Source organism: Nymphalis io, chromosome 1, assembly GCF_905147045.1.
Source record: "Nymphalis io chromosome 1, ilAglIoxx1.1, whole genome shotgun sequence".
Classification (NCBI taxonomy): domain Eukaryota; kingdom Metazoa; phylum Arthropoda; class Insecta; order Lepidoptera; family Nymphalidae; genus Nymphalis; species Nymphalis io.
The window spans coordinates 1,661,085-1,679,583 of NC_065888.1; the positions used below are offsets into that span (position 1 = coordinate 1,661,085).

Genomic DNA, 18,499 nt, shown 5'->3' on the forward strand with positions numbered 1-18,499 from the left:
ACTAAATTTTATCGACGCATTAAGTTTATATGTGCTTTAATGATATTTTTTTTTATAATTTTTTCATGGAAAAAAAGAGATTTTAAAATATTATAAAACCTAAATTATGTAAACTTTATAGTTCTACTTTATATTAAGAATTTAAAAAACTTATCCATTGAAAAATAACAAAACATAATATGACTTTATGCGTCGGACGTGTCGTATCATCAACATGTAACCAAAGGTGCTTTTTACAGAAAATGAACTACAACAAAATTTAAATTAGCTTGTTTTTCATCTTATAATTTCATAATATTACGAGTATCTATTAGATTGGTTATGATATAAGCCGTCACCATTCCGAGTGTCATACAGATTCTATTTAAAACAATTTGATAGATACCATATGCATAGAGACTTAAGACTTGAGACAAATCTTATCGTAACAAAAACGTCAACATTTTACGGAGTTTAAGGCCATAGATCATTAGTGTGGATAGAACCTATCTATTTCAGTTAAAACAGCTAGGAATTCGAAATAAAATTATTTAATTCGATTTTGCTTATAGCTAGTTTAGTGATATTGGCAATATTAACACAATATTAATTGTATGCAGTCTATCAATAAATTACCTAGCATTGCAAATTTATGCTATATACAAAGTCAACTTTTTTGTCTTAATATGCTATGACAATTTATTTTTCTGATTTCCTTTTAATTTTAAATCCCTGGTAACTGTAAAGTGTTATTGTTGTAATGGTTAAATTATTTAAATAAAATGAGTAAAAAAATATTCGATTACGTACCTTTCTAATAAATCGAATGGCAGCTTTGTGACGCGGTGTCAACGTGACGCAACGCGGCTCCTCGTCCTCGTCTGCATCAAAATGTAATATTCAATTAAACTTCTGAAACAAGATAATGGACTTGGAACGGCGGCGCGGGCAGGCGTCGCACGGTGAGCTTTGGACTCTTGTAATATATATGTCAGTTATAACATTATTCAACTCAAATAACTTTGATATAATATTATTACAACATTTAAAAATGGGTTACATGTTTCATTATAAAATTATCATTACAAACTTAAAAATATTTTGCTTTCTTTATTTATTTCAAAATTTAAATAATTTATTTGGAAAGATAATCGTAATATTAAATTTACTAAAAGCTAGAGTATTAGTCAATTAATTATAGTTTATAACAAAATCATAAATTAAATATTAAAAGCAAGAGAAATAACTAATAAATCCTAATTATTATGCATCATCAAATGTATACTAAATTGAAAACAAATTTTCAAAGAAAATAAAGTTAAGATTTCAGTCATGATTTAGATTTAATGATATTTATTGAATCTTTTATATATGTATTCTATTCCATTATGACGATAACAAATTTATAAAAGAACATAATATATTGTTATTTATTACCACAATGGCATTTTAATAACGCTGTACATTTTCGGTTTGATTCAGAGTACGAGGAAATATCAAAACGCGTAAATATTTTTCAAGCTATTATTGTAAGCATACAGCAAAAGCAGATTGGAGAGGTTCTGGTTTAATTTTTAACATATTTGTTTAATATAATGAATTCTAGCATATTTTAAGTATTATAAACGGTGCAATCACTATTTAAAATTGAATAGCAATACATGATTCTTATTTGAAAAGCAACTTTTTACCCAAATCGATTAAATAATTCTTTTTTATCAGCGAGAAATAATAACATTACATATAAATAATAGTAGAATGGTTTTAGTGTATAAAATAATTTAATGTTACTGTAAAAGTAGAAGAAAGAATCTCGCTAAATAGATGCGATCTATTAAATATATTCAATTTTTGCAAAAAACGTTATTTTCCGTTTTTATTTTGCGTTTATTAAATCTGGCAACTTAATTTTATAGCAGGTCTAAGAATCATCAAAGAGCGGTTACGTTACGTTGTATACATTTTGTATAATATTTTAACTAATTGAATTAATCAATGCCATAGCATATACAATAGCTTAATACGATTTGTACTTTCTACCACGCTTTATGCTTAGCTTCTAAAGTCTCGCTGATCAAAGTACACATGGCGAAATAATCACAGTATTTACTAACTATCATCGCATATTTTCAGAACGTTCATATAGTCATGTTATAAATAACTTCAAAGCATTGTTTGTTATATTTAAAAAAAATATGATATGGGAAAAGTTTTAAAAAAGCAAAGTTTAATAAAAGTTTTATTAATGTATCCTAGCTAGCTTATGATAATATATTAATAATATAATATTATGATTAAGCCACGTTAATTAATTTGGTTAAAAAAAAGTTAGATAAGTTAAATTACACGATATTGTTTTATAATTACTAGGTAACTACGAGCTATAAATGTAACGTGAAATATCTAGAGATATTATTGAATATTGTAAAAAAAACTGTAAGCTATAAACATTTCAAGTATATTTTATCTGCCGTAAAGGGTTAAAGTACGAGTACGATTTGTTAATATGTACAAATATTATAATTTTTAATTAACTCATATAAACATAAGTATAGTATGGTAATTTCAAATCATATTTCTAATCATGTAAACTCTTTATTCTATACTGTTTTTGTACCAGTGATTTTGATGAAAGAATTCATTAACGTATTTGCTGTTAGTTATAGTCCGAGTCGAACTAAGATTTAGTTATGTGTTTATGATATATATATACTCTATTATAATTCGACAAGAATCTAAGGTAACATTAGAGCGCCAAGGATTGCTCGCGGTGCGATAATTATGTGTTCGTGAAAGCTAATGAAGTCATGCGTTTCATACGACATACATTGTTTTAATTTAATATACTTAATAACAAACATTAATATGAATTGTTTTCAGTTTTTATACGATTTATAAAGCTAAGGCTAAGTTTATATATTAGTTCGTCGTATTCCCTTTGTATTATTGTGTAATGTTTGTTGTCATTAAGGCGAGGGATAAAGTTACTTGAGCTTCGCCAGTACAGGTTCTTGTAATTTTTCCGGTTCTATTTAATTTCTAATTTTTGAAACAATATCCGAGCAAAAAATAAATGACGTCAAAACCACCTAATGATTAAATAGTAAGCACGTAAATTTGAAAACAGAAATTTGGCAGAAACTTTTAAAAGGCCGATGCGCAATTCTAATTTATGCGTTTGCTTGTGTGAACTAGCGCTAACAACACTTTATTAACTTAACAAGCTTTAATCAACTTCACTTAATAAAATAATTTAACATGTATATTTCTGTAGTTCTAAACTTAAAACTGATGTTTAAGCCATCTCGGTAGGTGACTTAAATATCAGTTGTGAGTTCATCTGAAATTTTGTTCACATTATAGTAGTCGGTGATAATACACTTACCGGGTCCAAATTGTCCAATTGTCAAATTCCAATTTTAATTATATAATGCTGGTTTATGTATTAAATTAAAGTAAATTTGTTTTTTTTTTTTGTTTTAATATTGTTTTAGTTTTTAGTATTTATAACAAATTAACACAAACTACCTGCAAATAATACATTAAATGAATATTTCGTTTAGGTTACTTGTGATATTCTTGATTCTAGTTAAATATTACTGAAACGTTTTTAGTTATGAAATAAATTACATCTCGAATCATTTTCATTATTTTATATATTCTGATTTTGTTGTATAGTAAAAGAAAATTTTATTAAATAACATACTTAAAATAAGTTAGTTAGCTAATTTCATATATTATGTTTATAATTTCACGTGTTAATTCAGCCAATAATTATATAATTACTGATGCCAAACAATCCAATGAGAGATAGGTGTGCATTTATAATTAAATATCATATTATTATAATTAATAACCTAGTTATATACTTACATACAACATTTATATCGTTCTATAAGATTATATATACAAATATTCCCTTCGATACGAAAATATTTACAAATCCCTAAAAATGGGATGAGTTGAAGTTTTGATTAATTTTTTGTCTTTCATAATAAAACAATTAGTGAAATTTAGTCTTATAATAATTTAGTATCTATTATTCTAGTTATTTGCCTATTAGATAAATATTACCGCTACACTTACAACGCACATTTTAACATTTAACGTTATAGTAATTTTCTACTCGGAAGCGACAGTGAGAGCATGTCGTTAGACGAAGAGGTTTTATTTTAGATGGAAATGTATTTTTAGCCTCTTTAGCTCTTACCGTCGGAGTTTTTCTTGGAGAGCGCCGTCTCGGCCACTGAGTCCTCGCTGTAGGAAGGGTTGATGGGTCGAGTGCGCCCTGAGCGGCCGTTCGTCGCGCCTGCCAACGCATACATACGCTCACTTCAACACTGGACCCATTCTATTATGTATCCAGCTTAATGAGGTCTCCGGTAAACTTTCGAAATGCAGTTGCGGATGCCTACTTAAGCCATATTGAAATGTTCGCTATACAACATTGTATAATTTCTTGTCGGTCATACGATCCAGAACTCTGTCAAATACGCCCGTCTGCCTGTCAATTCTATGTATTATGCATTGAACAAATACTTTTAATATTGGTTGACCTACTCCCTCGTTATATCTTTTATGTTTTATTAAGACAGATGCTGAATAACAAAATTTTACCATTCTTAGTTCCACAATGAAAAATATTTGGATGTAAATTTAAATACATTTTGGACTATTTTCCAAACCACTTATTACGAAAAGGTTCTTATTGTTATATTAATACATAATGTATGCACAATAAGTAGATTATTACTGTTCCCATAAGAAGCGTTAAATTAGATTAATTGAACGTGACACTTTTTTCTATATCTTATTTTAAAATGTTAATAAGTTAGTCTAGTAATTTAGTTTTATTTATTTTTTTATAAGATTTTACAAATGGTTGTGTTTTATTATTTTGACATTATAATTGATTGTTTATTATCGCCTAAAATCACCGATATTACGATCTACATAGCAATAAAACTACTTTTATTATTTTATACCATATTGATATATATATTCGCCTCTCAGTACCTCAAAGGTTGGCTGGAATAGATCTATTATTGAAGTTATTTTGTACTTTATTTTTCGCAAAGTTTAATTCTCATGTGATGATTTGCGTGCTATAAAGAGATTTACTATATCAAACACTTTTAAATAATTTTTTCAATGCAAATTTTAGAGCATAAATATAATAATTATAAAAAATGACATGAATAATAGTTTATATATTAGTTATTAGGAATTATGAGAGCTCTATAGTTAATTTAGTTTTTTTTTTAAGAAATAAGGTATCTGCAAAGTTTGTATATAATTAGAAATCCATTACCGTTACACGTGTACATTTATTAATTATTTTTCATTAACTTCTCTAATCCGCTGTACTGCAGTAAAGAAACACCTAAATAATGAGGTCAATGCAGTGGTTGCCACTTAATGTCTAAGCAAACTATCGATCGATTTGTTATCTCTTTCTTACACAGGTGTACGTAATCGCTAAGTTAATATAATATTTTTTTTAATTTTTGAAATAGGAAAGTTCTTCATATGCTGGTTCTTTACATTCATTGAGAGGTTTTCTTTAAATCATTTTCCAAGTTAATATTGAAGGCTTCTTGAAAACTTAAACTATTATCGATGAACTCTGTAATTTAACTTGTTTGAAATATCACGAATCGGTATTATAAAACATGTCAGCATTTTAAAATTATTAATGTATCTCGAATTATGCTGAATATTAGATTAAAAAGAACATGAATGAATGAATGAATGATCATAGATATACATAGATCCGACCAATATATTTTGGAAACAAAATAAATAGATTTGTACCACAATTGAGATGACGACATTTTACTCGACAATACACAAACGACTCATGCATCATCCCTTCCAATCATAAGAGCCAATAAAGAGTGTAGACGAGATAATCAAATAACTGTCAGATTTGTAATAGTAGACTTTGAAGAATAATGCTCAATATAATTCCTAGTTGTATAATACTAATGCGTTTGTATAAAAAAATAAGCAATAACTATAATTTATTTTTAATAACTAGTATTGCGTGTCATCAAGTTGCGATACTTTTTTGACATATATTTTTCTTGGTTTGGTTCTCCAAATATTTTAATCAGTACGAAAAAAAGTATAAGACTATATTCAACGTTAACGTATTACGTTTATACAGTTTAATATTATAATACAGCAAGGATAAACATTATTTTTGCAATATATCTGGAAGAAACTTCCACTGGTTCTCGCGATTATAAGATATTTAATGTAATAATATAAATAATGACGACAAATGAATCATATGAAGTAGTTTTATTGAAACGATTGTGCTTCTGTGCATTGATAGGAATAAATATTCAGCTAAAGTTTTCGGTTATTCAAAATAAGGGAGTTCATTATGTATTCAGTTATTAATATTCATAATTATACAGTATGAATTAGAAGCAAATTGTATTTATGCGTGTTAGGAAAGATAAATTTATAAAGTGAAACATTGTAGGAGACGTATCGAATAAAAGTATTTTAAATTTTAGCCTCTCGTTAACACTCAGCCTAAAATAGAGACAGATATTTGCATATAATATCTTCCAGAGTTTAATTTTAATTTAACGTTATTATATATTAGAGCTGCCATTGCATTTTCATTATATTTGTACTTATTCACTTAGTCATTTATGCGCCTTGAATTACGGAAGAAAACTAGCAAAGACGCAACCGCAGTGATCTCGTCAACGTTTTATTTTGCCCCCCTAGTTATTGAATCTATATTATTCATAAGCAAGTGTAGATAAATTTATAGTGGACAAACCACTATAAATTTATCATTTTCTGTTATATTCATCAATCAGGTTATATTATAAAGTATTAAAGTAATAAAATCACTGCGAACTGCTCTAACCAATGAAATTACCCTTTAACATAAATTTGAGTATGCTTCTCAACAGATCAATGAAATTGCAGTTTTCAATTTTGGTATATTGTATAATCTACATCAGATGTAATAATTAATTACATTTACTGAAAATGTATAGATGTACACAAACTTTCCCTGTTTATGTTTCTTTTTTAATTCTAATTTTTCATGATGGATGTGTTTTTAATGACGTGTTCTAAATTATCTTTCGTTCCGATTTTTTGTCATAATAGATTAGAAACAGGTAATCACTCAAGATTTAAAGGGACATGGGGTCGGTAACTCCCTCTCACTAATTACTCTACGGTCAAATAATATCTATTGCTGTGGTTCGGTTTGAAGGGTGAGTGAGCCAATTTAATTATAAGCACAAGGGGCGAACATCATAGATCTCATAGTTGACGTTTGTAAGAAGTAGTTAATATTTTTTACAGTGTCAGTATATATGCGTAAAGGTGACCAATTAAGATCAGATGGCTCATTTGCTCGTCTGCCTTTGCGCAAATAAAACAAATGTACGTTGCATAGATTAGATATGATATATTCGGGCAATGTACGTAGTTAATGTAAAAATAATAAGTAAAATATATACTGTCTTTGACAAGCGAGTACGATACGTTTTTCTAGAACTAATATATATTTTTTCTGTTTAATCGTCAACATAATGTGCATCACAAATTGCTAAAAAAAGCGAAGTTTGGATTCGCTTCGATTATTTTATCGAATGCAATCTATGTACACGGCTCTAATTACATACAAGTTTGAATAAAAAAGTCGTGATGGACTAGTGGGAATGGGTGTAGACAATAAGAAATATAATACGTATTAGTCAGAAAATTATTCGTAAAATTTAATTGACATTTTAGCTATTAACAGTCAGATTCTTTTATATAGAATAGCTAGTTTTGGAATGCAATATTTTTTACTACCCAATGATTTATTAAGGTAGCTTAAAATTGATATCTCATATATAAAATAATAATGTCCTCCAGACCGATTGCAGCCACGGCGGCCAATCTCAAGAGAGATTAGCCAACTACGCAGGAGATATTAAAGAGCGTAAGTGTATGCGCAAACGCAGGAGCACTCTCTATTCCCTAACTCTCATAATCCGATGGGCTATCGGCTATCGGTTATCCGATACGACCGGAAAGAGTTCAGGCGCAGAACCAACGGCTTTACGTGCTTTCCGAGGCACGGGAGTGTACACACTTCCAACTTCTAGACTCCGGGCTACTACTGAGAATTTTCTGACAAAAAAACCCAATAACTTTTTATTGGCCCGACCTGGGAATTGAACCCAGGACCTCTGGTTCTGCGGCCTTACATCACGCCACTAGACCAACGAGGCAGTCATATCTCATAGGGATCGTGTTAAGTTAAGCTTAAGCTGGTTTTCCCTTATCCAATTTTTCAGTTTTTTCCAATTACTTTGTCTGAAGATTGTCTTAGGGTAAATTGCTTGATTGTATCATTATTCTAAATATTTATTTTAATAGTCCTGTCGGCGTTTTTTGATTTTATATCATGTATTACGCTAGAGGTATACATTTGAACTTTTATATCGCTTATTTACTTGTCTGTTCAGTAGAAAAAAAACCTAAGACATAGCTAAGACAGGCAGACACTCGTTTGATACCAATAGATGCGATATAATAACCCACATAATATTTTATCCATCTTTCTGAGTAGACGTAATTTATACATGTCTCCTATAAACTAGTTCACATGCATAACAAATGCAAAGCGGTGTTTATTTACTTAGTTGTCTTAATATTTTATAAATTGAATCGAACAAAAATATAAGCTAAAATGAAGCCATTCCAGTAACATTAGGTACGCTACGTCGCATTGTATATTCAAAAATACAAAAAATCGTTAGTGTGAACCGCGCTCTATGATGCTAAACGAACGCAAGTTATGCATTCCTTGCATACTGACTTATGTATTAACGACAGGACTATCTTAGCACTTACGCGGAAGCGATTATAAAGTTTAGAAGCCGCTTTATTACTTCATCGTAAGTAGGTATGTAAAGCTTCTGTTGCAATGTTGTTCATGGAATATCGAAGCGATATCTTAACTACGCGGGTGCATTTTTATTTTAAAAAGTGAAAAAAGAAAGAAATAGAAGGTAGGATATCAGCAATCGTGTCTTGAGCTAAAAGACGCAGCCATTATCGCCGGAAGTCGAATATTCTCTCCGGTATCAATGGAGCTACGTCGTTTACATATTCGCTTTTCGTGTATTCACATTTCTGAAAAGTTTTTACTAATAAGAATTAATAAGAAACGCAGCAAAGTTTTTCGACTGTAACTGTCATGCCATAGTGCCGTCTAAAAGATGAAGAATAGAACCTTGAAAGCAGCTTTTCCAACAATGGAGTAGACAACACGCATGGTCCCCGCTCGGTGTACGATTATCTATGAAACAGGGCAATATCATGTCACGCTCCATTTCACAAAAAATATATTATTGTTGAGCACTAGATATACTCGTACTCGTATAGTATGTATTGATGTGGCTTACAATCGCGAGTCAAACTGTTGCTTCGGTTCGTGTCTAGCTTGAATTCGAAAATGTATTTCGTTACTATTCAATCAATCGTTGTTGTGTTATTGTTTAGAAACATTGAGTGATTTGTTGCAGAATATCATTACTGTTATTGTTATTTGTAAAAAGGGCTGCCATTTATAACATTATCAACTTAAGGATAATACTCATCTTACTATCATACTTCTCTTTAACGAAATAGCTTAACTTTGAGTCTTAATATTTTGAAATAAATTGACGCAGTATCCATGTTAATCTTACAATAAAGAGGTCAATAATTTTGGTTTTAATGGTATATTCGAATCGAGTAAAAAAGGCCTAATCGGGCGGTAGCACTATGAATATTTTATGATGATTTGAGTCTGTCAAATTGTTGGATGTATGTTTGAATGACGGAGGTTTTAAATTATATTTAATAATTATGTGGTTCTTGATGTATTTAGGTTTTATTTTATGGTTATTGTATTTTATGTATTATTCAGCGTTTGTTCAGCATCAGTATAGCATGTTAATAAAACAGTTTTATTACGACTATATTCGCAATACATACGAATTATCGTTTATAATCCAGAAACGTGTGCGCTAGAATGTTTAATATGAATTTAAATTGGTTAAGATTATTTTGCAGGTAGTTATTGTTATGTGAGAATGTGGTAAAAAAATAACGAAATATTGTTAAAAAATGTGTAAGCTTACACCTAGTCTGATCAGTGGAGACTGTAGTCGTAATATGTGATTAAATTGACATTAAAAGCTTACCAAGGTTTTCTGCACTGGCGTTGACGTCGTATCGATGCGCGGGCTTGGAGTGTGGCGCGGGGGAGTGCAGGGATGTACTCTTGTGTCGGCGAATCGTCGGCAACCGCGACACAAAGGAAGCATTGTTCTTGAATGATGCACTCATAACCCGACTGTCAAACGTGTGTAACAGTCATTCTTCTTTAGTTAAGATTAAGACAAATAAATGAAACGAAGTATCTTTATATAAAAACACAATCAGCGTTAATAAATATACCTATGAATAATTGTCTACTATATTATATTGTCATTAATATTGTAATTACGCTCCCACATATCTAGGATAGATAACACAAAATTGCGGTTTTAAAATATATCGAATGGGATTAATAACGTTAATACTGTTTACAAAAATATTATTAAATATTTTTACAAGAGAATATTAAGAGTACAAAAAAATCTTCTTTTTTAAAATATTATTAATATGTTTTTGAAGTCAGTATGGATTCGATAATTATAATAATTATCAAATGATATATTTGTCGGCATTATAGATTCTTAAATATTTTTCATATATGTTTTATTAATAATGGGGAACGAGGAAGTTTATATAGTTAAAATATTAATTTTGAAGGGTAACAACTGTTACAAATAATTCCGTTCTGATTGTAAGGCTGTAGATAAACTAGAAATATAGACCGTATTTGTTGGCCTTACTATTATTATAAATAGAAATGTATATTTTAGATAGTATAATCCGTAGTAGTTGTTGTATAATCCATATTGCAAAGCAATTATCTTTGGATCTTCTATTTTAATATACATCAATTTACGTAACTATTGCGAGTTCAATCCGCGTCGTATTAAAGTTTGCAAGAACTGAGATGGCTAAGAGGACATAATACGTTGATATTAACTGAAGATCGCGGGATCAAATACGTGTCACTTAATATGCCGCGCTTATAATTCATCAAAGTAACAGTTATGACCTAGTGAGCAGTGGTATGTGTGGAAAGAAATTTTGTATGTTTATTCACCAACCTGTTGCGTGTAGCGTGTGAAGAAAGCTCTACACATTATCTTTAACACAAAAGGAAGTCTTTGTCCAGTAGAGGAACATTTAGGCAAGGACTCAATTAAATTTGTTGAGTTATTTTATATTAAAGTTATATCATATTTAAAACGAATTAACTAATCAGCGAAAAAACAACAAAATACTGTGAAATTACTAGTGAAGTTTAGATAATAAGCGTTATCAGATTTAAGTCAATTATAGCGTGAAATATAATATGTATTTAATTAACATTTTTAAGTTAAATTGTTAGGACGTGTAAATCACATGATACTTAAGAATTAATTAAGGTACAATCATTGTCAAGAACTATAAATATTGATTGATCAAATACACATCGGTAGGTTGTTGATAAATAGAAAACGTAATTAAAATAACTGGATCAACTGTTGTTTATTGTAATTAACGTTCACACGCAACATTACGTACCTTGTTTGCGGACTGGGAAGTGGCACTTGATGGATTTTCCAAGTCGCTACACTCATAGAATGTTCATCTGCCGCGTAGCATCTCCATAAAGCCTGGATAAGCGTAGCGGCTGGTTGCCGTCTTCGAATCATATGCTTTTGTCTTTGTTGTTGTTGTACTTTTAAAGCAAAACCTGAACCTAGAATACCCTGTTTTGAGAGATACTTAGTTATTGTAATTGACATTTTTGTTTTTTTTTTTTTTTAATTTTGGTATATCTGCATACAATTTCTGAATTATTCGTACAGACGTTTATTTTAGAAATATCCTTTTTTATTTTATCAATCTAACATTAAGATAATTATTAATGACACTCACAGCAGGGAGAGCGAAGAACGATATTCCAAGAAGTGCGCAAAAGGAGGCTATGAATTTCCCTTGCCAAGTTTGCGGGACCATATCGCCGTACCCCACCGTGCACAGTGTGATCTGCAGCGACGATAACACTATTAGTAGTGATCGAATTTATAATGACAGCACTCAATTTATCGAACATATTTAGGTTTCTTTATTAAATCAGTTCGAGTCATGTCGTTTTGATACGTTGTCATATACAACTAACTGCCTTTTACCTGCGAATAATTTGGATTATACAGGTAGGTACATGTCAGTTTCATGCCCATGACGAATACTCGCCTTCACTGTGCCAGATTGATTAAAGTGTTTGCTTGCTGCTCAGCTTCTTTAATGAACGAGTTATAATAACGCAAAAATATATTTTTCAAATCGGAGTGGCCGTCAGTGAAATTAATGCGTTCAATCACGCAAACTATTGAGGTTTTTAATATAAATATAGATGTAGGCTCCATCGAAGCGCCCAATAAACAACAAAATTATTTTGAGATTTCGAAATATAAATATAAAACAGAATGGAAGTAAATTTTTTGCAAACAAAATTAATGCAATTTGCAGTGTTACAAAATTAATGCAATTTGCAAAATTAATGCAATTTGCATTAATTTTGTAACACCTGCTGCAATCTAAGTAAACGCGCCATACTAATTGTTAGGATACTGTAGTTCCTTGAACACCGATCTATTTTTATAATAATAAATGTAATTCTGAATTTTAATATTGTTTCGAAAGAGTAAATTATTATGAGAAATTTCTACACATTACATTCTATTTCTCGTCATAAATGATAAAAGTTAGTATTTTCTATAATATATGTTAGAAATTTGATTGGTTTTTACTAAGATTATATCAAATTATATTTAGTAAATAAGTTTAAATTATTGTATTGTATATATAAGGATAAGGACTCCGAGCAGTATGGAACGCGGACGAAACCGCGCGGAGCAGCTAGTTACTAATAGTATAATTCATATAATTCAACAAAAAAATACATTGATAAATTAAATGGCGAGGAATTTGAATTCCTTGATTAGCACGGAGGGTAAACATGTAGAATAAATAATAAATTCATTTATCCGTGTAAGAGAGTAATTACGAGGTTACTTGCCGGTTCTTCTCGGTATAATCTATATCCCAAACCGGGGGTAGCTTTACGTTTAATTAATCTTGTAAATTACTATTTCAAAGTGCTTTTAAGGTATAAGTGAAGTAAATTTAGTATTGTATATTTTTGAAGATAAAATACTTACAACGCCCCACCAGAGTGCTTCTGCAAAGTTTTTGAACTTAGTATCAGCGACATCTTTTTCTGCCAAATAAACTAAAAACGATGCAAATATCAGACCCAGGAAGCCTATATAAAGTGTAGTTATTAGTTCCTGAAAAAGACATATATAATTAATACACAGGCAACCTATGTATATCTAGTTCTACTCGTACATTAACATCGAAGGCATATCCAATACTTTGCTTTACAATTTCTCTTTTCATTCACGCTGTATTTCTACAAATAATATTTCCAGCGGCGAAGCGTAATTTTCCTTTATTCAGAAACTGTATTAAACTTACAATAGTTTCTGCAGTAATTCCGACCTTTTATACAAATAAAGAAATCTCGACGATTAAGCGACTTACATCGTGTTAAGGGCTTATTATTTATTAAAAAAGTTCGTAATAAATTACAATATTTTATAAGGAAATTCAATCAACATAATAATAATATTTAAAATTTGTTTCCGATCAAAAGCATGGAAAATATATAATAAAATATAAAAATTTCCATATCTGTTAAATTTCGTGTAAAGGATTATTCCACCACATTTAACACGTTGAAAGAAATAATGGCAGTGATTTATAAAATGGAAACCCACAGATCGTTGTCACGAAAGACGGACCAAGCGAACAATGAAACTCGTTCGAATGATCCTTTGTTTCGGGATTTACGTAAGATTTTTATGTTTTGTTTCAAAATTAACTTCTACAATAACAAAATGTTAAGTCATTGTTTTGTAAGAAAATGTTATTCATCTGCAATTTAAGTATTTCCGCCTAATACTAAAAATAGAATAACTAATTTCGGTAATCCATCACAGACAAATACACGTAGCTATTGGTTAAATTAAATAATAAATGATGATGATCATGACTATACCCAGCTTATAATAACACGGACGACAGTTATGACAACAGACTTACACGAGGTAGATACTCGCGGTATTTTCTAATATAATTTAGTATTGATTTTCATTTGAAACGTGATTGTTTTGGTACGAGATACCTATTTGGTAAGTCAATATTGAAAAAGGAGCGAAAATGCGGCTGCTACCAGCAGCGGTTTATTTGCTCTGCATTGTGTTCATGCAACTTTAACCTAAGCCAATTGTGAGTTGTTATTGAGTCCAGGTTTGTTTTGTACGTATATCTACTCGCCTGGGGTCGGAAATTGCGTCCAGTTCCGCTTGTCTACTCATAGGAAGCAAGGAATAAACCTTTTTGACTAATAGTCGAAGTTACAGTTGGTTTACTTCGAATGCTGAAAGCTATAATATGTTTACTTTTTATCTTTATAAAAGGTAATATCCTGGTGTGTTGTTAACAATAAAAGCATATAAAAGATGTAAACTTAAAATTTGGAGGAGACCTTTGTTTCGTAATGTAGAGGCGCAAGAAGACAAAACTTTATTTTTAGAGCGAATTTCATTTTCAGAGGGCGCTCTCTCTACTCTCCAATATTAAAATTAAGCTAATATATCCCTTAAAAACATATTTTTTTTACATCATCCAGATATTATAAATATAGGTATATAGGTTTTTAGATTAAAAAACGCGTTGCTAACGCAATGCTTAATTAACTTTCCTTGGACGAAGCCGCAACGGAAAGCGTTTTGTATTATAAGATAATATTTCAAATCGACGCAGTTTAAAAATAATTGTAATTGAAGTATTATTTTTGGACCTCGTAAACTTTTTATGATACGCATTAAGTTCCGCATTTAGTTTCCTCATGCTAATAAAAGACCAGCTTGAATAAATTATTCATTAGCATGTGCCTGTTTACCTGCCAGCTATTAGGTTATGTAAATAAGGTTTTCATCATTTGAGAAAAGTTCCTTTAATGGTAAAAAAAAACATAAATTTTAGTTTCGATTACAATAAGTGCTTTTTATTATTTTATTATTTTGGTTGTATTGTTGATACTATTTAAAATATAAGGTAAAGCGGAATAATAAGTTTTGCTATAGAATTGTATAATATATGATTACAGATAAATCAGATTGGAGTCCTTTTAATGTTTGTAGTATAAGGAAATAAACCAGTTAGCGATAATTACTACGTGGCTCGAACTCTTGTATAAAAAGCGTAAGAGCGAATTTTACCATTAGATAAGGAAAAAATAATGCCAAAACTGTAAAGGAATGGAGAAAGTTTGTCTACATGATATTAAAGAGGAAAAGAACACTGAAATTACAGTGAAAGACGACGTCATAAATACAATATCAGAACGAATTCAAAAACATAAATGATTTCTCGGATGAAGGCGAGGATGAGGGTGACTACGAAATGGTTGGAGCTGTAGAAAGTAATGTTTAAAAAATACCTTTTATTAAGTACCAATAAAAATAAAAAATATTTATTTATTAGATTCGGGTGCACTACTATAAATGAAAAAACGTAAACTGATTTGAATATACAACGTATTAATGTAAACATAAACGTAATAAAAACGTAAAAAAAAAAGAAAAATAAAGGAAAAAAAGTTTTTGTAGAGGTAAATTAAATCAAAATTGAATTTTTCTCCCCTTCACCAGATATTTTTCGTTATATTAATATTTTTAGTATAAAATGATAACACATTTTTTTATTTATACTTTGTAAGGCCAAAGACATAAACGAAATAAACAAAAGCGGCGAACAACTTCTTTGGTAACATATATGTGTATATCGATTGAGCATTGCAGGGTTGTATCCTTGAAATCTTTTGGGAATCCAAACGAAAGAAAACTGGATACTCGCATAGAATATGCGAACGTGTTACGTATCTAAGAGATTCGTATTCACATTTTAATGCGTTGTATGGGAAAGAAAAGTTATCAGTATTTCTGAGTAAATAGTAATCTACTAACTCTACCTGCTTGGAGCTGATATTGATGATTCCAAGCATACATAAATACGAATATAGTATTAGCTGAGTGCAGGTATTTTTGATGCCGAGATGGCACAATGGTTAAAACACGTGAATTTTAGAACAAGATTGCGATTTCGAACTCAAGCAAGGATCACTAAATTTCCATTTCTTTAATCCGTGTTTGTAATTCATCATTTGAGAATTACAAACACGGATTCATCTCTCACTCGCCGGCAAAGGGAAACATTGTGAGAAAACCTGCCATATGAGTATCCATCAATCGCATTGGAGCAGTGTAGTGGAATAAGCCCCAAGGTCAGTGGGAGTGGGACATTCACAGGTTTTTTTATTCTTACCCTTTAGTTTAGGTTTTATCTTTATTTCAATTATTTTTCTCTTTCCGAATAAGTTAATACAACCATTACTATTACGGACGAATCTGATTCGCTAAAAGGTTTAAAAGGCTTGGTGACTGTTATCTTAACTTGCTTTATAATCAGAGATTGCATTTATCGATTACCGTAACGTGCTTGTAGTTATGAAAAGCTGAATATTAATTCATTACTTACATACAATTCTGCAATACTTATAAGTTTGTGTATAAGTTAAAAATAACAGTAATTGTATGTATTTATTTGTTTACTGGTCATTTTGACTTTGTCTGGGTCACCTGATAATGGTGCACAGATATTGACGCTGTAAGAAATATCAACCATTACGGAAATCGGTATTTAACAATTCTCTCTCATTCTCATTGTTAATCTGTACATATGAAAAAACAGTAGAAACCGTGTTACAGAAACAATACATTGAATTAAGTTATAAAAAAAGGAGTGTGGGCGATAAAAAAGGGTAACAGAACACGAAAATGCTTTTTTTTGCTAAATATAGTATAATAAAATCGATTGTCATGCGGATGAAGTCGCGGGCTAATAATTATTTTATTAAACATGTGCTTTCAATTTAAAATAAATTATAAGGTTGTAAGAATAACGTTAATTCCGAAATTGTGTGCCATAGAGAGTGAAGACTACATAATTTTATTATTTCGAACTATTGTTTTGACGACTTTGTTGGTATATCCATGATTTATGATTGTTTGTTCAAATAAAAATATCAGTATAACCTACAAAATTGTCATTTTTATATCCTCCTTCGTGTTCCTATTGACTTCTGTTAGGATTATAATGACATTATTTGTATAACTCTCACAAAAAATCCTTTTACTTTTTCCCTTTACTTTTTATTTTAAAGGTTAAACAACATTTATCGCTATCTTACCTCTTAAATTAAAAAAATTCTTCTTTTATAAATTTGCTATAGAGTGCTGTTTGACGTTAACGGGATTAGGATGAACGATCGATATTTGAGTTTTTACTAAAAATTTTTTAATACACGAAAAGTTTATCACAAGCAGTCAATACTTATGCAGTGCGATTTTAAGATCATATAAAAATATTATTTCTATCAATTTAATTCAGGGGGGTTCTTTAATATAATCTTATAATAATTTTTATTTAACACAATAATAGAATTATTCCTTCCTTCTGTAATTAAGTATAAATATATTTTTTAATATTTCACCTGTCTATGTGCGTATACAACGGATCCAAGGAGTTTCCAGGTACCGCCACGTCTGTCCATGCGCACCATACGAAGAATTTGGAAGAAACGTAGGCCTCGCAGCGCTGACGCAGCGAAGACTTGGCCCGAGGACCCCATACCCAGCACCACCATCGATGCCAGGATAGTTGTTACATCTATATACATGAGATTGATATTATAATATTTTATTTATTTGAAGCGATATAAATTCGCAACAAAGTATATATACAGTAGTGAAGGCGGTGCAATTACAGGAAAAGTAACTATATATAAATATGTATATATGATACTAACATTATATTAGATAAGTTTTGTTTATTAGTCTAGCTTTTTTCGGATTCGTGTAAAAATTATTTATCTAATTCGAATTTTAATTTGTTTTTGTCTTTATAGTTGAAGGACAATATTTCCATTCAAAATAAAATTATATTTCTATGTTGCATACATGCTTAAAATATATTTTGAGCCATAGCATTTTAAAACAATGTATTCAGAGAGAAAATTTCAGTAACGGGTCCTTACTAAACAATCACTCTGAAAACTAAGCTAAACAGAATAATTTATACATAATAAAAATATCTTCAGAAAAGTCAGCAACAACGTATTCTAACCAATATTATAAATACGACAGTAAGTTGGTTTGTTTGTTATGCTTTTATGTCTTAACTACTAAATCAATCATCATGAAATTTTGTA

The 18,499-nt window shown here is 30.1% G+C and overlaps 2 protein-coding genes across 4 annotated transcripts in view; one reads left to right on the forward strand and one right to left on the reverse strand.

The window, feature by feature from the left end:
* LOC126771913 (glycylpeptide N-tetradecanoyltransferase 2) overlaps window positions 1-18,499 on the forward strand; it is a 251,084-nt gene that overhangs the window by 64,209 nt on the left and 168,376 nt on the right. The window lies entirely within an intron of this gene.
* The window catches only part of LOC126771739 (potassium voltage-gated channel subfamily KQT member 1), a 49,719-nt gene that overhangs the window by 9,309 nt on the left and 21,911 nt on the right, over window positions 1-18,499 (reverse strand). For 2 of the 3 annotated variants that reach the window (XM_050491829.1, XM_050491820.1), the window contains exons 6-11: window positions 17,783-17,958; window positions 13,323-13,451; window positions 12,037-12,147; window positions 11,680-11,867; window positions 10,200-10,351; window positions 790-860 (exon numbers count right to left, since the gene is read on the reverse strand). In XM_050491829.1, the coding sequence (XP_050347786.1) occupies window positions 790-860; window positions 10,200-10,351; window positions 11,680-11,867; window positions 12,037-12,147; window positions 13,323-13,451; window positions 17,783-17,958 (827 nt within the window). Of the gene's footprint in view, window positions 1-789; window positions 861-4,189; window positions 4,289-10,199; window positions 10,352-11,679; window positions 11,868-12,036; window positions 12,148-13,322; window positions 13,452-17,782; window positions 17,959-18,499 lie in introns of all 3 variants that reach the window. The other variant, XM_050491811.1, reaches the window with a different exon arrangement.